Raw genomic sequence first — 20,791 nt, 5'->3', positions numbered from 1 at the left:
TCAGTCCCGCGGGGGGGAAAAAGGCTGGGGAGGAAAGGGCAGGTCTCTGCGGCCTTCAGGTGCTAGCCGCGGGAGCGGGCGGAGGTCCCTCGGCACCTCATCGCCACCCCCCCACCCCGCCCCCGGCTCCGGACGAGAGTCCGGGAATCGCCACGGGTCCCGCTCCGCCCCGCCGGGCAGGGGGGCGGGGGAGGGGGGGAGGGAGGGAGGGGAGGCAGGCGGCCGTTCTCTCCGGCTATAAAGGGCCCCGGGCCTCCGAAGCTCGCCTCAGCTTCCTCCGACTCCGCCTTCGCCGCCTTCCTCCCAACTACAGCTCCAGTTCCCGCTCAGGTTCCAATCGACCCACTCGGGCTCGGCTACTCGGGCTGCAGCAGAAGATGGCGGCTCCGGTGGCTCGGGGCGAGTGCTCCGAGGCGGCGCTGGCTGCAGCCCTGGCGGATGTGCCGGAACTAGCCCGACTTCTGGAGCTCGACCCGTACCTGAAGCCCTTCGCCCTGGACTTCCAGCGCAGGTACCGCCTGACACCGCTCAGGGCTCTCCCCCTCCCCCCCTCTCTCCTCAGAGTGGGACTGGCTGCCTTCCCAGCGCGGGCTCCGGGGTCGAACCGCCCCTCGGCTGGGTGCGTGCAGGTCCCGCCCCCTTCCGGGCCCGCCTCTCAGCCCCGCCCCGCCCTGCGCTGGCCCGCCCCCGACCTTGGAGAGTAGCCACTTTGTAGGGTGGGCGTCGGGGTGACTTCGCTGGGTCCTGTGTCTTCCAGAGTGGTGGGTTGATGACAACTCTGGTCCCCGGACTAGACGTAGAAGCGCGGAATAAACTTGCCTCATCCCCTCTCCTTTCCTTTCGATCAGCGGGTGTGCGCCATTGAGTACGTGCTTTGGCTCCCAGCAGTGATTTCCTCAGGTGCGGATACTGAGGGAGGCAAAACCACTGCAGGTTTTGTGACCTTTCCATTCAACAGAGTTGTACTGTGAATTAGCGTGTGCATAACACTCGGCGTGTGTAATCGTGCGTTTACAGTTTCGTTTATTTCATTGCAAATATTGTGATTTTATATCCACGATTCTCTCAGGCAGCTCTTGCTCCTTGTTAATATTTCCTTTCAGAGAAGATGAAACGTTACCTTGGCCACTTTATTTACCCTCCGTGGGCCCACATTGAAGAGGAAACTTACAGCGACATTTGTCAGCAAAGTTTGCCCGTGTTTGGCATTGCCACCCCGAAGAGGGACAAAGGCCAGGAGAGCCAAACTTCTGGAGGCCCGTTTAGGGGCTTTAGCTTCAGTTTGTCTCCTAACATCCTACAGTACATTGGTTTAGCACAATTGAGTTGCCGGGATAATAATTCTAGTAGGCAGCTCAACTTCGAAGGTATAGTTTGTAAGATTGAAATAGTTGTCATACTAGTTATAGTAGTTTCATTTGTGAGATAAGCACATTGTGATTTATGGTTTCAGCCCTTTTAGCCGAGAGACTCCAGGGCAAAAACTACCATGGCAACAGAATATGCATGGTCAAATTTTCAAGTAATAGAAAACAGCCATTTAGTTATGGCCAAGAAGCAGTGTTGGAGGTAATGAAACAGGTTTTATTTGGAATTTGGAAAAAAAAAACAAAAAACACTTAGGTTCATGACTTGGCATTGTCACCTACTACCTGCATTCAATCCAGCAACTGTTTCTTAAGGAGTCCCTATGAACAAAAAATAAGAGATGCCAAGTTCAATACAACATCTCATTCCAGAGCTTGTATACCCTAAAGAATGAGCCCTCCTCAAAGTAGTCACCTTGAGCTGTCGCTCAGTTGATCAGATGATTGGAACCTTATGCAGCCTTGTGAAATTGCTTTCAGTATTTACAGTTTATACTTTCAAAGTCACTGAGTGTATCATCTTCATAGTTCAAACTTGAATTTGATTTAGAAATAGTCAAATTTTAGAGCAAAGAGATGGTGGTCAGAATTTTTTGATGTGTTAATTGATGATGATAATTTATTTGTATGCTTTGTAAATGGCACTTAAGACCTTTCTAGGAGAGAGTTGTGGGAATGTTTTGTTTTTGTTCCCCCACCTCCTTTAAAAAAAAAAAATGATCACAGCAGACAAACATCCCTTGTCATGTAATTGACTTCAACTCCATTGGGACTGAAGCAGTTATGATGCTCTTTCATGGTTTGTCAAAACTAATGAGAGAGACAAAGGCCACAATAAAGAAAAGTGGGGGCAAACCACCATTCTTGGTGAAAAGGCTGGTCCACTGGGCCCTTGTGCCTCACTCTGACCTGGATTCTACTTCTGGTCTTGGTTTGGAGTAATTGCCATTTTCCAGCACACATGTTCCATTTAAGCATATCAAATAGTCATTTGGCATTTGGCAGTAGTAACTTTTACTGCTAACATTTGAAGAATAAAACATCCTTCCCTAATGAAGTTTGCTTCTAGTTACTTTATCTATTCTCTGTTTATTTCTAATAACCCACTGGTGCATTTTGTCTTTGGCCTAACACAAATATACAACCAGTCAAACATTCAAGTGCAAAGTAGAACTTCCTGAGGAGTGCAGAAAATTTAGGGTACAAACAACAGTGTTTAGGAATGGTGATGGGGGAGTCAGTTTCTTTTCATTGATGGGCTGTCTCATCCTTTCTCAACCAAAGTATCTTCATCAGAAATTCTGTTATGTACATTTGTTGTTCTTGTTTACCTTTTCTGTAACTGTAAGAATGTTGGATCCAGTGTGAGGATTAGTGAATTACTCTGTTACATGAAATAAAAATTAGTTCATTAGTGTGTGAGATAGCCCCTATAATGTCTCATTGATTACCTCCTAAGATGGGATTTTCCTCTTGGCTTTCCTGCTTTTTTCACCTGTCATTTATACTGCAATTAGATGCAGTGGTGTAATTGCAAAATCTTAGTGTTTTAAAGAATAGCATTTAATTGTGCCAATATTACATGCTAACATGAGTCAGGCTCTCCTTGTGGCAATCACTCAAGAATATAGGATGATGAAGTCTTCGTTTTGAAACATGCTTCTATAATGTTTGCTGTAGGGGACATGTTGAACTATGTACCTTTTCTTACAGCTTTTGTCTATGAGTGGGTCATTTCTGCTGATACATTAGATCGGCCAGTGTAAGTCAAATGTGACTTTTGAGCCTTGTGTGTGAAACATAAAAGTGACATTTGTGAACAGCTTGAAGATCAACACAGTTGCAGTAACACTTATCTATACTCTCTGTTTAAAGTTTATAGAGTATTTTCAGATTTTAATTTAATCCTGATAACAACCATGAGGCAGGAAGAATTTTGTTTTTCCTGTTTTACAGATGAAGAACCCAAGATTTGGTCAAATGTTTGGCTTAAGTTTACATGGGTTAGTAGTACTGAAGGTGGGATTAATCTTTCTTTCTAGAACCTTTTACAACAAGTTCATGAACAATGACTTTTTGCTAATTTAGCGGATACCTCTTTCCTCTTTATCTCTAGCATTGGACATTTTGGGCCACTTCTTGAAGACATGAAAATCTTTTGCTTTTCCTCTATTACATCTGATGGTTTTTCCTCTATCTCTTTCTGATTATTTAACACAAGAGATTCTCAGGACTCTTCCCTAGGTCCTTTTATGTGTTTCTACTTTATATACTTTCTTTAAACATTCTCCTCCATCCATGTATTCCATCTATGTACTGACACTGCCCACATCTATCTTCAGCCCCCAGTCTCTCTCCTGGTCTCGGTCATATTTATTTATTTATTTATTTATTTTTAATTTTATTATTTTTTTAATTTACACCCAAATTAGTTAGCATATAGTGCAACAATGATTTCAGGAGTAGATTCCTTAATGCCTCTTACCCACTTAGCCCATCTCCCCTCCCACAACCCCTCCAGTAGCCCTCTGTTTGTTCTCTATATTGAGTCTTTTGTGTTTTGTCTCCCTCCCTGTTTTTATATTATTTTTGCTTCCCTTCCCTTGAGTTCATCTGTTCTGTGTCTTAAAGTCCTCATATGAGTGTTTGGTCGTATTTATAAATACCTACATTTTGATGTCCTAGAAGTAAAACTCAACATGCCTAAAGCCAAACTTAGGGTTTTTCAATCCAAACGTTTGTCCCTTATACCCTGTCTCTGTGTGTGGTATCCTTATCTACTAACTGCTCAAGCCTACGACTTAAAACTTAACCTTAATTCTCACCTTCTCTTTCTTCTTATCTCCAAGTCTAATCAATGATGGCTCCTGTTTTTCAACTATATGCCAACTCTACAGTCCTACTGCCATCATCCTACTCAAGGTGGTAGTAGCCTTTCTAGCCTGGTTTACAAAAATAGCCTTACAGTTCTTGCCTTTTTTCAATTTTTTTTTTCAATTCCCCATAGCTTTTAAGGTATAACACAGACTTCTCATGATGTGCAAGATTCTAAATCATATGGTCTCTGTCTACCTTTTAAGCCTCATCTTTGGACCTTCCTTCTCATTCTGTTCTGTGTTACCAGAGGGAGCCTAGGGATAGAGAGGCAGCTGAGATGTCTGATGGCCATTCCACAAGGGGTACTAAAATATCACTGGAATCAATTGAAAACATGATATCTTTTTCACACATGTACTCCTTTTTAATGTCGAAGATTTTCATTTGTGTGTGTTCACAAGAAGTTAGGGGTCTAGGAAAATCACTGAATAATCGGCAAAGGAGATTAAGAACTGGAAACGTTTTTAATCTTTATCAGAAATGACTAGTTTAGTGGAAATGAATTAATAAGTGAACCCTTTTATACATTCTTTATTAATATAACCATCTATTCCATTAAATAGATCTTTTAACACATGTTTATAAAGGATATCAGTTTGAGGTAGTCCAGAATAGTCTGTGTTGGAAGCCAAATGTTTTGGTCTAGACATGGTTCCAGCTGTACATGCTGTTTGTTCTGTTTTATGCATACTTTGCTTCTGCCTTATATCCTCCTATATGTGCCTCTGGAAACAGCTTAGAGGTATACTTTCCCTGACTTCACCCTATCCTTACACCTTTTTCCAGGCTAGGTGAGGAGCCTCATTTCTTGTCTACCATCTTGAACACCCTCATCTTAAAAATGCTCATCCACTGTAATATAGTTGTCTTTCTGCTCTTTTGTACCCCCACTAGATTGTTGGCTCCCTTGGGTGGGCACTTTTCCTGTATTGTTTTTTGTTTGTTTGTTTACTATTCTCAATCTGTAGAAACATACTTGACTTACAGGAAACAGTATAGAATTTAAATGAATGTGTTCTGCGTCTATTTATTTTTCTCATTTTCTTTTCTTTTTTTTTTTTTTTTAATTCTTAATGTTTATTTTTGAAAAAGTGAGAGAGAGAGAGATGGAGTGCAAGCAGGGGAGGGACAGAGAGAGGAGACACAGAATCTGAAGAAGGCTCTAGGCTCCGAGCTGTCAGCCCAGAGCCCGATGCAGGGCTTGAACTCACAAACTGTGAGCCAAAGTTGGATGCTTAACCAACTGAGCCACCCAGGCACCCCATATTTTTCCCTTTTTTATACCAATGAGTCTCAGTCAACTTACCTTAAGCTAAAAATTGTTGGGAATGCTAGGATAAAGAGAGAAGCAGCAGCAGTTACCAGGGGATTATGTATGACAATCTGGGGGAAAGGGGAAATACATGTTCAAGTAAAGAGCTAAAGGTAACTGGGAAAAATGAAGAAAATCATTATGAATTAGATACTTCCACAAAGACTAAAGTTTTTTGTGTTTTTTGTTTTTTGTTTTTTTTTCAATTTATTTATTTGGAGAGAGTGTGTGCTCGTGTGACGGTGGGGGGCGCAGAAAGAGAGGGAGAGAGAGAATCCTAAGCAGGCTCTGCGCTGTCATCTTGGGGCTCCATCCCATGAACTTTGAGATCATGACCTGAGCCAAAATCAAGACTCAGATGCTTAACCGACTGAATCACCCAGGTGCCCCAACACAGAGACTAAAGGTTTAATCACTGAAGGGATATTCAGTTTGAGAAAGCCTGATGTGAAATTGTGTGCCTAAGAATGGGAGGAGAGGTTTTTGTGACCCCAAGTATACTAAGCATTACAATTACAGTGAACATCTCTATTTTGTTAGAAATGAAGTTAGTTTTTACATTGGTAGCTAATCAGAGTTGGAAAGTGCTTTGTATTTGTGTATCAGCAGCCACACCAAATTGATTCTCACAGCATAGAAGTTTTATATCATAGCTGCATGGTGCACTTTTTTCTCAGTGCCTGGCCAAGTTATTGGCTCTGAAGAAAGTCAAATGTCAGTGATTCTAGAAGGCAGGGATAAATCTGAAGATTACAAGATGTATCTGGCTCACTCTTCTGTACTAGTAGATTTATTTGCCCTTTGCAGCTGAGATCTATACTAACTCCAGAGTTACTCCTGAATTTTCTACAGCGATGGGCAAGAGGCTTTGACCTCTTTTCATTTTCAAAGTGCCTTAAAATGACTTGGTGGAGCATTTGGGTAGGCTCTGGTGCCTGCTGTAATACCTCCTGGGAAATGACTCTTGATGTGATAACTTCTTAGAGGATTCCGTTCGGCTCCTACCAAGCTGGCCCTAGTTAGTCAGCGAGATTTTAATATAGTCCCAGTGAAATGTGCTATAGTTTTAGACTGATAAGAATACCATACTGCTGTTATTTGAAAGCATGTGTTAAACTTCAATTATACATTTATATATATTAAAAGAAAACATGAAAGTGTTTTCATTGGAGATAATTGCTACCAGTTCCTTCTAAAGTAAGTTTATTTTTTACTAACGAGTACATTCTCTTCTTATGATGTCTACCCATCAGTAGACGCTTACCACTGTTTTGAATCCAGGGTTCTTTTGTGTTTAACAACCAAAAGCAGCATATTTCTGTTTTGTGTTTAGAGTAACAGGAACTAAATACATGAATAAAAGGTAAAACTCCACAGTAAGCATACATTATTATACAATCTACATTCCTTAATTTATTATGCAATTATGTTGCATCTTATTTGATACTATTTAAGTTATAGTGACTAACTTTTAAAACCTGATTGTTTTCTGATGTTTAAATGATTAGAATAATTTAGATTCTAAATTTAGTTTCCTAATATGTAAAAGGGGAAAGTATATAAAAATATTGCTGTGTATGTGTTGCAAAGTATAAGAGCAAGATGAAGCTTGAACTCGAACTCTCATGTGTCCTAAGAGCTTTGAATCTGAGGGCAAATTAATCAACCTCTGTGAACCTCAATTTCGTTTTCTGTAAAATATGGACGGGACCTACCTTCTAGGAGTGTCTTGAGGACTAGAAGTATTTTAAAGATCCTCTGTAAATAAATGATAGTTATTTGATGATGATAATATTATAAGCAAAATAGCCTTCCATCTTAAATATTCACTAGGATATTATTTTCAAAAGATCTTATTGTTAGCTTTTTTAATGCTGTATCCTGAAATCAACTATCAGGTAAATAATACGACCAGAAATTCTCCACAACTCTTCATTTTGTTGGATGGCATCTTTACTTTAGGGACTTCCTTCTTTTTCCCAGTAGAGCCATTATGTGAATGAGGTGAGGAGGCGGTAATTTTAATCATAATCTAGTATACAAGGAAAGGAATATGTTTAAACTTTGATCCTTCATTTGGAGAGGAAATAATGCAATTCTCTGTTTAAGCTGAAGGCAAGATAATTCCAGGATATAATGAGCATAAAGCTTTCTTTAGAGAGAGAGGTAAATGCTAGCCTGCAGAGGCTCAGAATCACCCTTCTTTTGATCTTCCTTTTCCATCTTTTCTCTTCTTTCATCTGACTGCTAACTGTTCATATTCTTGGGCATCAAACAACTATAGGAATTTTCTTCCTCTTGAACTCTGGATGGCTGGAAGAATGGTCATATCAAGTTTACCGATACGCAGGAATAACTTTGAAAATGAGAAAAAAAAATATATAATAGCAGCTTAAAAGCTTGAAAATGAAAGAATTTTTCAGTAGAATCTTAACATAATCTATTAATAAGAATAAAATTTAAATTCAGTATCTTTCCTTGTGCTTTCTCTTTATTTGATGATTTCAGTTATTTTCAATATGTTTGATTTTACAATGAGATATGTAAAACAGAGAAATGGAATATTCATGGGTGTCTTGGTAGATCCATGGAACAGAAATTACAATGAGTCACAGTCTCTGGGTATGTGCTGTAGGTCTGAAATCTAAAATATAATAATCAGAAACAAAGTGTACACTTCTTGGTATAGGTAACAGATACACTTCTTATATAGGTAACCTTGAAGTTTTCCAAATATTTATCAAGTGAGAATTAAATATTTCTTTTACCAGTGAAATCATATGTTACTCAATCCTCAATCTAATTTATTTTCATTTTCATAAATTATAAACAACTAGCCACAGGTTATATTTAATTATGAATAACTGCATGATACAGGTACATGCTCTGTTACAGAAACATAATAAAACCAGTTATGCATTTAGGTCTATGTAACAGAAAACTCAGCATACTCTCAATTAACAGAAGATCCCACAGACTGTGTAATTAAAATAGAAATTTGTATTTCTCACAAAGAAAGTGAAGATGAATGGTTTGGCCTTAGCATTGACCCATCCTTTATCTTTCTGCTCTATTATCTTTAGCATATAGTCTTTATATTCTTATGCTTAGAAGATGGCTGGGTGCATCTAGGCCCACACGTTCATGCCCGCTCACTCTGTCCATTTTAACCAAGCATACGTTAATTTTCCTATAAACTTTATCTACATCTTTCAGTTTACAAATTATTGATCAGAACTGTTCCATGATCTTGCTTGACTGAAAGTGAGCCTAGATACTCAAGGCTTTCAGTTATACACCTTCCTGAGAAAAGTCCTTTGGCCTCACCTATCAGAACATCCCAGAGCTCTGTCCTTTGCTCCAAAAAGGACACTATTTCTGCCTAAAGATGAAAAGACCCAATGAGACTGTGTTGTAGTTCCCTAATATCACATCTGTGTATAAAACCCTCTGAAGAGAACCCGGATGTTTTCATTTCTCCCAAGAAAAGTCTACAGCTATCCTCAATATCACCAACCCCTGAGTCATGGCTTTCACTTTTCTAAACCTGATCTGTATTTTTCTGGATTATTTTCTTAGGGGAATATAGAGACTTTTGACTGCTCTGGCCCCAAATGAGCTGATTAGGTGCCCTCAGCTGGCCTCAAGCATTGGGAACACCACCATCTTTTCCTTTTAATTTCACAGGTATTTTACTCTTTTTTTTTTTTTTTTTTTTTTTTAATTTTTTTTTTTAACGTGTATTTATTTTTCAGACAGAGAGAGACACAGCATGAACGGGGGAGGGGCAGAGAGAAAGGGAAACACAGAATCGGAAGCAGGCTCCAGGCTCTGAGCCATCAGCCCAGAGCCCGACGCGGGGCTCGAACCTGCGGACTGCGAGATCGTGACCTGAGCCGAAGTCGGACGCTTAACTGACTGAGCCACCCAGGCGCCCCACAGATATTTTACTCTTAAAAAGTATGAGTATTTTGAGAGGAAATGAGTTTATCAATTACTAATAATATATATATATATATTTTTTCTTGGGCTCATGAAAAAATGATCTGACTGGAGTGCCTGGGTGTCTCAGTCAGTTAAGTGTCTGACTCTTGATATGGCTCAGGTCATGATCTCATGAATCATGACATCGAGGCCTGCGTGGGTCTCTGTGCTGACAGCATGGAGACTGCTTTGGATTCTCCCTTTCCCTCTCTCTTTGCCCCTCTCCCATTCATGCACATGCATGCACACTCTCTTGCTCTCAAAAATAAATAAATAAACATTAAAACATGGCAAACAAAATGATCTGATATATCTTCAAGTCTTTTGGAGAAGATAGTATTTGTGAGGTTAGAAAGAAAGTTAAAGATGCCAATTTATGCTCAATCTTTAAAACATGAATTGTCTTATTATCCAACGGCTTGCATGTTTATGGGGCTTTAATCTTATACCTTCCTATGCTTTTCTTTTGAAAGCTTGTTACTGTTGTTCTTCACAACATACCTAGCATGGACTTTTCATATAAATATAGGATTTTATCATCATAGGCAAGGTTAGGGTTTTGTCTTTGGTAATAGGACTAAAGAGCGATTTGTGGAAGAGTGTGATTCCTCTTTGTTGTCAGAATAGAAGACCATTGCTGTGTCCAGAGTCATATTAACTTTCTCTCCTAAGAGGTTATAGGCCTAGTATCTATGATTTTTCTGTACTATTATTTGGAGATCATGAGTAACTAATGTCTGAATTACTATTGTTTTTTAATTGTTTTACAGTGTTCTCTCAAGAGGACTGGTTATTGTTTCAGAATTCTGGAAGTTCACAAATGAGTTCATTTGTAATTTCCATGTTTTTTTCCAGCTCTTATATTTCTGCATTAAAAATCCCTGATACTTTTGTTATTTGTACGTTGTTGTTGTTTACACATGGAGTCTTTCATTTTCCTGACCATTTCAGTTGGCAATATTATGGTTGTTCTTTAAAATTGTACTTGCTAGAGATATGAATGTAATGAAACTAACTCTTTTTGCTTCACTTCCCTAAGTTGCCCATAATTGAAAACTATATGCTATCCATGTGGTATTAGGTAAATTTCTACTCACAAGTATAACATATAAGCAGGAAATACATAGAAACAAGGGTGTTAAAATAAGTTTTGTTGTGGCAGGTCCAAAGTACCTTTGAAGTTAGAAGACATGAAAAACAAACAAAAAACAATGAGCCTAAAAAAAAAAAGGAAAGAAAGGTTAGAGGATATTTAAAAATTGAGTGAATTTAGATAACTGCAAATCGTACTAGACTGAATTTAAAAAAGAAATATTTTAAAATAATTATAGACTCATAGGAAGTTGCAAAGTAGTTCAAAGAAGGCTCCTTTCTGAAGCTTGCCCCTGTGGTAGTATTCTTGCATAACTATATTACAGTATCAAAACCAGGAAGTTGGGGCACCTGGGTGGCTCAGTCGGTTAAGCGTCCAACTTCGGCTCAGGTCCTGATCTCACAGTCTGTGAATTCGAGCCCTGTGCTGGGCTTTGTACTGATGGCTCAGAGCCTGGAGCCTGTTTTGGATTCTGTGTCTCCCTCTCTCTCTGCCCCTCCCCCGCTAGTGCTCTGCCTCTCTTGTTCTCAAAAAATATATAAAACATAAAAATTAAAAACAAACAAAACCAGGAAGTGAACATTGATACAATCTACAGACCTCATTCAGATTTCATGAGCTTTTTGTTACATGCACTTATTTGTGTGTATCTACTTCTTTGCAATTTTATCACTAGTACATGTTAATGTAAACACTTTCATTATGAAGATATGGATCTAGTCCATCCATGGACAAAATGGAACTCCCTGTTCTTTTATACTCATGCTGTCTGTCTTCCTGCTCATCCCTAACCTTTGGTAACCAGTGGTTTGTTTTCCATCTCTATAACATTTCCTTTTTCATTTGTAGAATGATTTGAAACTTAAACCATACACTTTGTAATCTTTGGAGATTGGCTTTTTTTTTTTTTTTCCCCCCCACTCAGCATAATGCCCTTAAGATCTGTCCCAAGTTGCACAGATCCATAGTTTCTTTTTGTCACTGAATGGTATTCCACTGTATGTATGTTGTAGTATGGTATGTATGTTCCATAGTGTGTACACCTGTTGAAGGACATATGGATTATTTCCAATAGTTTTGGCTATTAAAAATATTTTCATAAAGTTAAGGTATTAATATTTACATGTGGATTTTACTTTTCTGAGAGAAATGCCTATGAGCGTGAATGCTGGGTCATATGGCACGTGTATGCGTATTTTTATAAGAACTTGCCAAACTACTCTCCATGGTATCTTTGCCATTTTGCATTTCAACCAGAAATGTATATTTTATTGCCTATGGATATTTGGTTCTTTTTTAAGATCATGAACTGACAGACTTGTATTGAAGAGCCACCTGAGCAAAATAAATTGGTGTTTTAGTTAGGTCTCACTGAAATATATGAATGATGACACTTGTCATCTTGTGTTGCATTTTTTTCAATATTTAATTTTCGTATTTTTTCTCTTATGCCATAACATTTCTTAATTTATATCTTAAACATATAGACTGAATTTGTAATTTTAATTTGACTTTTTAAGGTTCTTCTTATTTCATGTCTTATACTTATAACCCACTTGCTTGTCAGTACCACATAATGTTCAGTTCAATGTTATAAAAAATATTGCTTTTAAAAATAAGTTTCATTCATTTTATTTTCTTGACTTAAATAAGCAAATCTTCAAAACCATTTTGTTATGCTCTTACTTCTAGGAATGAATATGTTAAATCTTAAGTAAGGTAATGTTAATATTTCCTAAGATTAGTGACTTTTTATCTAACTGAAATTACCCTTTGGTTTATTTCAATCTTAATATTTACTTTGATGTTTGTCAGATTCATTGTGCTATTATTAGTATAATAGAAATCAGAGCATGTCAATTTCGAGACAGAAATTGCTTAGATGTTGAGAGATGAAAGTTATTAGTACGTTTATTTGGCAAAATTTGTGAAATTTGAGTAAGATAGCTAAAAATTTACCCATCTTTAAACAGAAAAGTAAAGTGGAACTTTTGAGGATTTGTTCATTCTACACTGATTACTCACTATGATGAATATGAGGCACTGAACATCTAGAAGAGACTTCTGCCAGCTCTACTGATAATAAATTATCATCATCACAATAATAATTATTACAATTTATGTATACATAATTTTATGTGTATTGAGTCTGAGATCTGTATTTCTAAGAAGCTCCCAGGAGGTGCTGATGCTGCTATTTCACGGATATTTTGATTAGCAAGGCACAACATGACCCCAACTCAATTTAAAACTGTGTTAGTAATGGGCCAAATTTTATTCTATAAATATTTAAGTTATATTTTCTAATTTTTTGAAAATAAGTGATCCATATACACTAAATAGTTAACCAGATTATTTAATTTTTAAATGTCACAATGATTTTTCTATTTACTGTTGGTAAAAGGAGTTTTATCATTATCAAAGTTACTTTTTCTCATATTTGCATTGTGAGTTTCAATGCTGCATATAGGTCTTCAGGATAAGATATAAAAGAGGACTACATAGAGAAAATTATTCGCCACACTAGTGTTCCAGGGTATACATAAGCATCTGAGTCATAGGCTATTTCATTAATTTGTTTAACAAATCTACTTTTGACCTCCTCATTGTCCCAGGCATTTCTCTATGTGATAGTAGAACAATTATGAGTAAGGTAGGCTTCCTACCTGACAGGAGTTCTAACTGGGAACATGAACAAATAAATGCAGTTATAGTAGATACTTGTGCGTAAAATTCAGTATAAGACAGATGAAAGCATATCCTGTTCTGTTAAGGAAGTGGAGTATATACCACAAAGGGGTTCATTTCAATTGCCTGAAATTCTTAAAATTATCCCTCTATAAAAGAAGGATTGAGTCTTAATGAATGTGGACAAAGTTTGAGCTATTTTTGGAAGGAGTCACAGAATGTAGTCGCTAAAACATTAATCCACATTAAAACTATGATGAAGTTATATGACTGCTACACAGCTTTTATTGCTTTTAAGTGAAAGTTTACTTGCAAAAGTGGCTCAGTTGCAAAATATGCTTGTGTAAGAGTTGCCATCTTGTGTAAGAACTGAAGCCTCTAAAATGGTTTATAAATCATATTTGATAACACATCAGCATGTTTCTTTAACAGATAAGCCCATTTTGGAAGGGATTGTGGACTATTTTTAGAGGCAATGAAGCAATTCTTAAGTAAGCTAAGGGCATCCATTCCTGAATGAGTCAGGGGAGCATTTTGATGAGTGTCACCCAGTCAGGAAGGTCTCAGAAATGCACAGGAATGCTGAGTTTCTCCACCTGATCACACCCTAAGTGTCTCACCTAGATCAGCACTACTCTGTAGAAATATAATATAAGCCACATATGTAATTTCAAAATTTCTAGTGGCCACATGGGAAAAGATAAATAGAAACAGATAAAAATGAATTTTTGGAATATATATTTTTAACCCAGTGTATTCAAAATATTGTTTCCACATATGATTTAAAAGTTAGTGATAAGAGGGGCACGTGAGTCGCTCAGTTGGTTAAGTGTCCAACTCTTGATTTCGGCTCAGGTCGTGATCTCACGGTTTGTGAGTTTGAGCCCTGCATTGGGGTCTGTGCACGGGTTCACAGCACGGAACCTGCTTGGGATTCTCTCTCTCCCTCTCTCTCTTCCCCTCCCCCACTTGCTCTCTCAAAATAAATAAATAAACATTAAAAAAAAAAATTACTGATGAGATATTTTACATGTGCTTTTCATACCAAGTCTTTGGAATCTGATTATATTTTGCACTCACAGCTTTCAAGTGTTCCATAGCCACATATGGCTAGTGGCTAACATATTAGAGTGCAAGTTTAGATTATACATTTGGAAGAAGAGTTTTTATGGAAAGAATTGGTATGACTGATAAAGATAATGGAAGGGAAAGATTAAGAAGGGAGAGAGGTTCAGTCAGGTCTGTGTTGTTGATAAAAGAGGGAAGTATTCCCATAGTGATTCTGATTTTGCTTAAGAGAGTCAGCAATTATTAAAATTTTTTTATGTTTACTTATTTTTGAGAGATTGAGAGCACGAGCAGGGGAGGGGCAGAGAGAGAGTGACAAAGAATCTGAAGTAGGCTCCAGGCTCTGAGCTGTCAGTACAAAGACTAACGTGGGACTTGAACTCACAAACTGAAAGATCATGACCCGAACCAAAGTCGGACACTCAATCGACTGAGCCACCCAGGTGTCTTGAGAGTCAGCAATTATTGACTGGTGACTTTTTAAAATAATACTTAAACAGAAATATAAATGGATGATATCATAAATATAAACATAGAGATATGTCATGTACTTAATTAATTGGGATCTACTGGGTAGTCAAGTTTTCCACAAGTTATTTGACATGGCTAGTCCATATTGCCCTTTTCATTTAGGTGATTCTTATTTATATAATTTTTATTTGCCAAATGCAGTACATCTATCCCATAAAGCAAAACAAACAAAACAAAATAAACAGCCAAAGTAAATCTGGTCCTTCTTGATAAAGTGAGATTAGGTGGCTCCTCTGTGCTGTAACGGTCCTAGACCTTTCGGGATGTGCCAGCCTTACTTTGACTCAGCCTATGACAGCTGTTCCTGACTTTGTTGTTCTAAGAATCTTGCTTTTTGCAGTGACTCATTATGACTTGCATTATTCCAGAGTTGGTCCTCTGCTTATAAGAGAGAAAGGTTGGAAAGCTAGTTCCTTGATCACTCTTGGAGCTATTGACAGTACTGTGGGTGTGTGTGCATGCACGAACATGAGTGTTTTGTGTTTTATGCCCTTTTCTTCATGACTTGCTTTTCTTATTTCCTTTATACAGTAGTTTCTTCAGTATTTATACTTTTTATTTATTTTGCTCTTACTCTCTTTGCATACTTAATAGTTACCCTTGCAACAATAAAAATCATTACCATTTATAAAAGTACTTGTCGTCATGAAGTACCAAGCAGATTCTTCCCATGGAATGCTGGTTTCCTTCTCTTTTTACTACTGTTTTCTCCACATTATAGCTGCTCAGTGCATGCTGACTCACTGTGCATCCCTGGGATGCTGCCTGTGTGTTTTGAATTTAAGAAGAGAAGAATATATTTAGGAAACACATTATTGTCTTTTAGGTGTTTTCCACAGAGCATAGAATAGAGGTTTTTACTCAGGGGGTGCTTTGCAAGTTGATATTGACTGGGGGTCTGGTCCAGCTTGTTCTGTAATATTAGAAATCTAGAAATATTTATTGCTATAGTTGTTGAAGAGTCCCTAGAAACGCTTGAAAATAATTCTTCTATCATGTAGTGGCCTGTGGTGGGGAAAACCTCTCTCACATACAGCTTAACCTTTCTCACGTCTAATACTACTCGTGAAGAAGATTGTAATTTGTGCATTGTGCTTTTATCAGGTTGCTGTTCCCAATGCAGTTAGTGTAATTTTTCATTTCCTAACAGTCCTCAGGCAATTCTATTTAACATGCTTTCTATTTCAGAACATTCTCCTATTTAAAAAACTTCTTTTGCCTCAGGCCCAACATGCTTTTCCAGCCAGGCCAGTAGTAATTTCCATCCTTGCTGGCTTCATTCACCTTCACTGTTGAAATTTTATATAGATTTCCTAGGAATGTCTTCTTTTTTATGGCATAGCAAATGCTGGGATGTGTAACCCTTCTATTTGTTGATATTATTTTGGCTTACAAAAATATTATTTTGCTTTAATACTAAGGACAAAACATGCCTATTTTTTTATTTTTGTTTCAAACTTGTGTTAGATTGCAAACTAGACTTTGTTTTCTTAATGAATAGAATTTTAACTTTCCACCTAAACATACATACATACATACATTTATTTATTTATTTATTTCTACCTGAACTTTTAAAGTCATCCACAAAACGTTCTCAAACAATAGTATTAACACTAGAATAAGAGGCTGTTTCACTGATGTAAAAAAAAGGTGGGGGCATTCAGGTTCATTTCATAGGTAGCAAATTCCTCTTAAGGTCTCTTAAAAGTGAGTGAAACAAATTATCTTGATTGCCATCCCAAATGATCATGATTTAGGCTTGATTTTGTCTTGTGATAAAAGAGCATTCTAAGTTGGGGCTCTTGAAGGTGCTTTTGGGTTTGATTTCAGTAATAATACTCTAGAGAGATTTAGGTTTTTAATGGGGCCAATCTGGTAAACAAAAGTATCCAAGAGAAAGCCTTTTTTTTTTCTCCTATCATTAGCCATTCTGGCTTATATTAGGGTAGATTTTGAAATATCTATTACAATATCAAGTTTTTCAAGTGATTGTAGGGTATATATATATAAAGACCTCAGCCTAAACTAACATTTGAACTCTGCTATGCTATAAATATGTATTTAACATTGTATGTAGATACATATCATATGTGTGTGTGTGTTTGCGTGTATAAATGGCTTTTATTTCATGTCTCATCCTAGTGGAAATAAAGGTTTTCCTATTCATTGTGCTGATATCTGTGTCAAAATGTGGCAGAAAATGGGGAGTTTCTTCACTTTGGGGATAGTAATCATAGTGTTAAAAAGGAGAAAGATACAGTACTTCTTTTTTTGGGTTATAGTTTGCATTTTAAATTTCATTGCTGTGCCTCTCAACTTCCATCTGTGTTGACATTTGGGAATTCTGTCGTTGCTCTTTCTCAAGTAGAGTGGAAAAGCTTAAAACAGAATTTACACTTTAAAATACAACGGAGGCTCTGTCACCTCGTGATTCACTCCAGGTCTGAGTACTTTTTCTTTGGAAAAAAAAAAAAAATGTTTTCTTGAATGAAATAATTCTCATGCTTATGACACTACTCAATATTATCTATTATTAACAACTATTTTTCCATTTTGGCATTAATGGAAAGTTCAGGCTGAAAATACAGTGATAAATACTCAAATTTTAGGTACTTAATATTTTATGACATGAAGAGATGTTTTCATATGGTGTACTGAAACATACAGATGTTTTCAGATGTATTGTTAATTGTTATTTATTAATTACATTGTGGTTTTAATTTATTTTACCTTATTTTTTTTTAAATTTTTTTTTTTTCAACGTTTTTTATTTATTTTTGGGACAGAGAGAGGCAGAGCATGAACGGGGGAGGGGCAGAGAGAGAGGGAGACACAGAATCGGAAACAGGCTCCAGGCTCCGAGCCGTCAGCCCAGAGCCCGACGCGGGGCTCGAACTCACGGACCGCGAGATTGTGACCTGGCTGAAGTCGGACGCTCAACCGACTGCGCCACCCAGGCGCCCCTCTTATTTTTTAATTAGGTTCATTTGTAACCTCAGAAAGAGTAAAATCGCGGTTGAGCCACAAATAGATTGGGTGCTCCATGATCTTTTTTCTTTTCTTTTTTTTTTTTTTTTTTCCCTTAACTTTCTAAATCTGGGTCTGTTGACATTCCCTCCGCACCCCATCCATGTGTGTGTGTGTGTGTGTGTGTGTGTGTGTGCGCGCGTGCGTGTGTGTAAGAAAGACACAATCTTTTGGCTGAACAATTAGTGGCCTATACCTCTGTTTAATGACTGACAGGTTTGGCTGATAGATTCTTCTTTTAGTCTGTTTGGACTGCTATAACAGAACACCAAAGTGGCTTAAACAACAGAAATTTATTTCTCAAAGTCCTGGAGGCTGAGAAGTCTGAGATTCAGGCATCGGCAGATGGAGTGTTTGGTAAGGACACTCTTCCTGGTTTGCAGATGTCAGTCTTCTCCTTGTATCCTTATTTGGAAGAGAGAAGAGAGAAAAAATCAGTGAGCTCTCTCCAATCTGTTTTTATAAGGGCACTGCCATTCAAGAAGGCTTCACTGTCAGGACCTTCAAAACACCCCATCTTCTACTACCATCACAGGGGTTAGGATTTCAGTGTATGAATATTAGGGGCACACAAGCATGCAGTCCATAACAACTCCCTAAGATTTTCTAGCTCTTAGTGTTTGGGATGGAATCTTTTGGGTACAGTCGGTTTTTAGATTTTAAATAATGTGTGTGTGTGTGTGTATGTATGCATCCAGCACTCTTTGGCAATACAGCAGAAGCTCATTGTAATTTTCTAAGGCAGCTGTTGATCATTTGATAATCATTTTTAATAATGAAGTCTACATGATTGAAATTAGGGAGTGGTAGATTGGGGGGGGGCATTGATTTTATATACTGTGAAAGGCAAAAAAGGAATAGTGCAAGTCTCCCCAAATTTGTTACCTTCAAATTGGAAAGACTGGGACCATTAAATGTTCAGGGTTCCTGGGAAGTGAGGCAGAGGCTTGGTTATAGGCAGATGTAATTCATTCATTGAGTAGACTGGGAAGGAATAGGTTAGCTATTTATTTCCTTAGGTTGAAATAATTATAATGAAATTCTTTTGGAGAAAAATAAGAACATTGTAAATGAAGTCTATGTAAGATCTAGAAGGAAAAGATATTTTAAGAGCGTTTACTGCATTTTAGATTTTCTTACAAAAAGTAACAATAAATATAGTGCTAACTCTGGACTAAACAGATAACAACTGGTTGTCATACAAATAATTAAGCATTCATTTTAATGTTTTTGACACGACCTTAAACCATTTCTTTTCACCTTCCTCCTTGCCTAGTCATTACAAATCTGCAGGCACACTTAACTTATTTTTTTTAAATATTTTATTTATTTTTGAGAGAGAGAGACAGACAGAGTGTGAGCAGAGGAGGAACAGAGAGGGAGACACAGAATCCAATTCAGGCTCCAGGCTCTGAACTGTCAGCATAGAACCCGACATGGGGCTCGAACCCATGAACTGTGAGATCATGACCTGAGCCGAAGTCGGATGCTTAACTCACTAAGCCACCCAGGCGCCCCAGGCACATTTAACTTATAAAAAAGGAAAGGATGCAAATAATTTATACTAGATTTCTTGGTGTTTTATTTTGATGTTTCTGTGTAGTGCAGGATAGTAGAATTGGTGTATGTTTTTGAGTATATTAGGGAAGTATTTGCTTCTCGAGTGGATGCATAGATGAAGGGTGCAGACCCTACAGTATAATTTCAATATCTTAATAAAAGCTAACTCGTAATTTCAGAGACACATATGCATTCATTATATATTAGACATCTCATTGTGATAACTGAGTCTTTTTTTCTGTTCCCTTTCCTACTGTTTGCTTTCCCTCAGTTCTGTTTCTGTTCTGTGACCTTTAGTTGATATTCTCGCTGATCAGCCAATTAGAGGTAAAGTGATAATAGCTGACAATAACTTAATATTATGCTCTTATATATTATATACTTTTAAATGATGGTGTTCGCAGGCTGATTCAAGATCAGCCATTTGAGAATTTATGAGACTTTCAGCCAGGGAGCATTTTTGTTTTGTTTTGTTAATTTTTTTTAATGCTTATTTATTTTTCAGAGTGAGAGAGAGAGAGAGAGAGAGAATGAGTGGGGGGGGGGGGGGGGCAGAAAGAAGAGAAGACACAGAATCTGAACCAGGCTCCAGGCTCTGAGCTGTCAGTACAGAGCCCAATGCAGGGCTCGAACCCACGAACTACGATATCATGACCTGAGCTGAAGTCGGATGCCCAACGGACTGAGCCACCCAGGTCCCCCAAGTTTTGTTTTGATTTTAAACTGGTGTCCACCTTTCTGTAATGCTGACCCTTAAGAAAAGCCAAAACAATACAGACAAAAACCCCAAACAAAGCAATCACGAACTATGCCATTACCTGTTGGAGACTACCAAAGTTCTGATTACTCTTCCTAGTAAACATAGACCCCAACTGTAACAAAGGGAAATTGCTGCAGTAACAAACCAAAGTTTGCAAGATAAAGTTTAGAATTGAAAATAGGGAGTATGAGCTAGCTAAAGCCAATCCTAGCTCTCTGATGTATTAGTTAAATGACATGGCAAGTTACTTAATGTCCCTAGCCCTTAATTTTTGACTCTATGACATAGGGGTAATAATACTAGCTTTGCTGAGATTTAGTGAGGATTAAATGAAATAATCCATATAAAGACTGCCTGGCAAGAAGTTAATGCTCAGTAAATATTATTGATGGTGATAAGGAGATATGGATGATAAAGTGATGTTAGGAATTGCGTTCCAGGGTATACCATTTTTTTTTTTATGATGCTGTAAGCTGATGAGGGCAACAAGGACAAAATACATAACCATCCCCAATCCCTGAAAG

General features: G+C 37.7%; 1 protein-coding gene across 2 annotated transcripts in view; it reads left to right on the top strand.

The window, feature by feature from the left end:
• Nucleotides 1-224: 224 nt before the first annotated feature.
• Nucleotides 225-20,791, top strand: part of GBE1 (1,4-alpha-glucan branching enzyme 1) — a 281,289-nt gene continuing 260,722 nt past the window's right edge. Inside the window, exon 1 of one of the 2 annotated variants that reach the window (XM_053903223.1) lies at nucleotides 225-511. In XM_053903223.1, the coding sequence (XP_053759198.1) occupies nucleotides 378-511 (134 nt within the window). In that variant the 5' untranslated portion in view covers nucleotides 225-377. The remainder of the gene's footprint in view (nucleotides 512-20,791) is intronic. The other variant, XM_053903222.1, reaches the window with a different exon arrangement.

Source organism: Panthera pardus, unplaced genomic scaffold (assembly GCF_024362965.1).
Source record: "Panthera pardus isolate Hobbes unplaced genomic scaffold, ASM2436296v1 HiC_scaffold_16, whole genome shotgun sequence".
Lineage (NCBI taxonomy): Eukaryota > Metazoa > Chordata > Mammalia > Carnivora > Felidae > Panthera > Panthera pardus.
The sequence above is the reverse complement of the archived record's forward strand: the minus strand, read 5'-3'. Positions and strand labels throughout refer to the sequence as shown.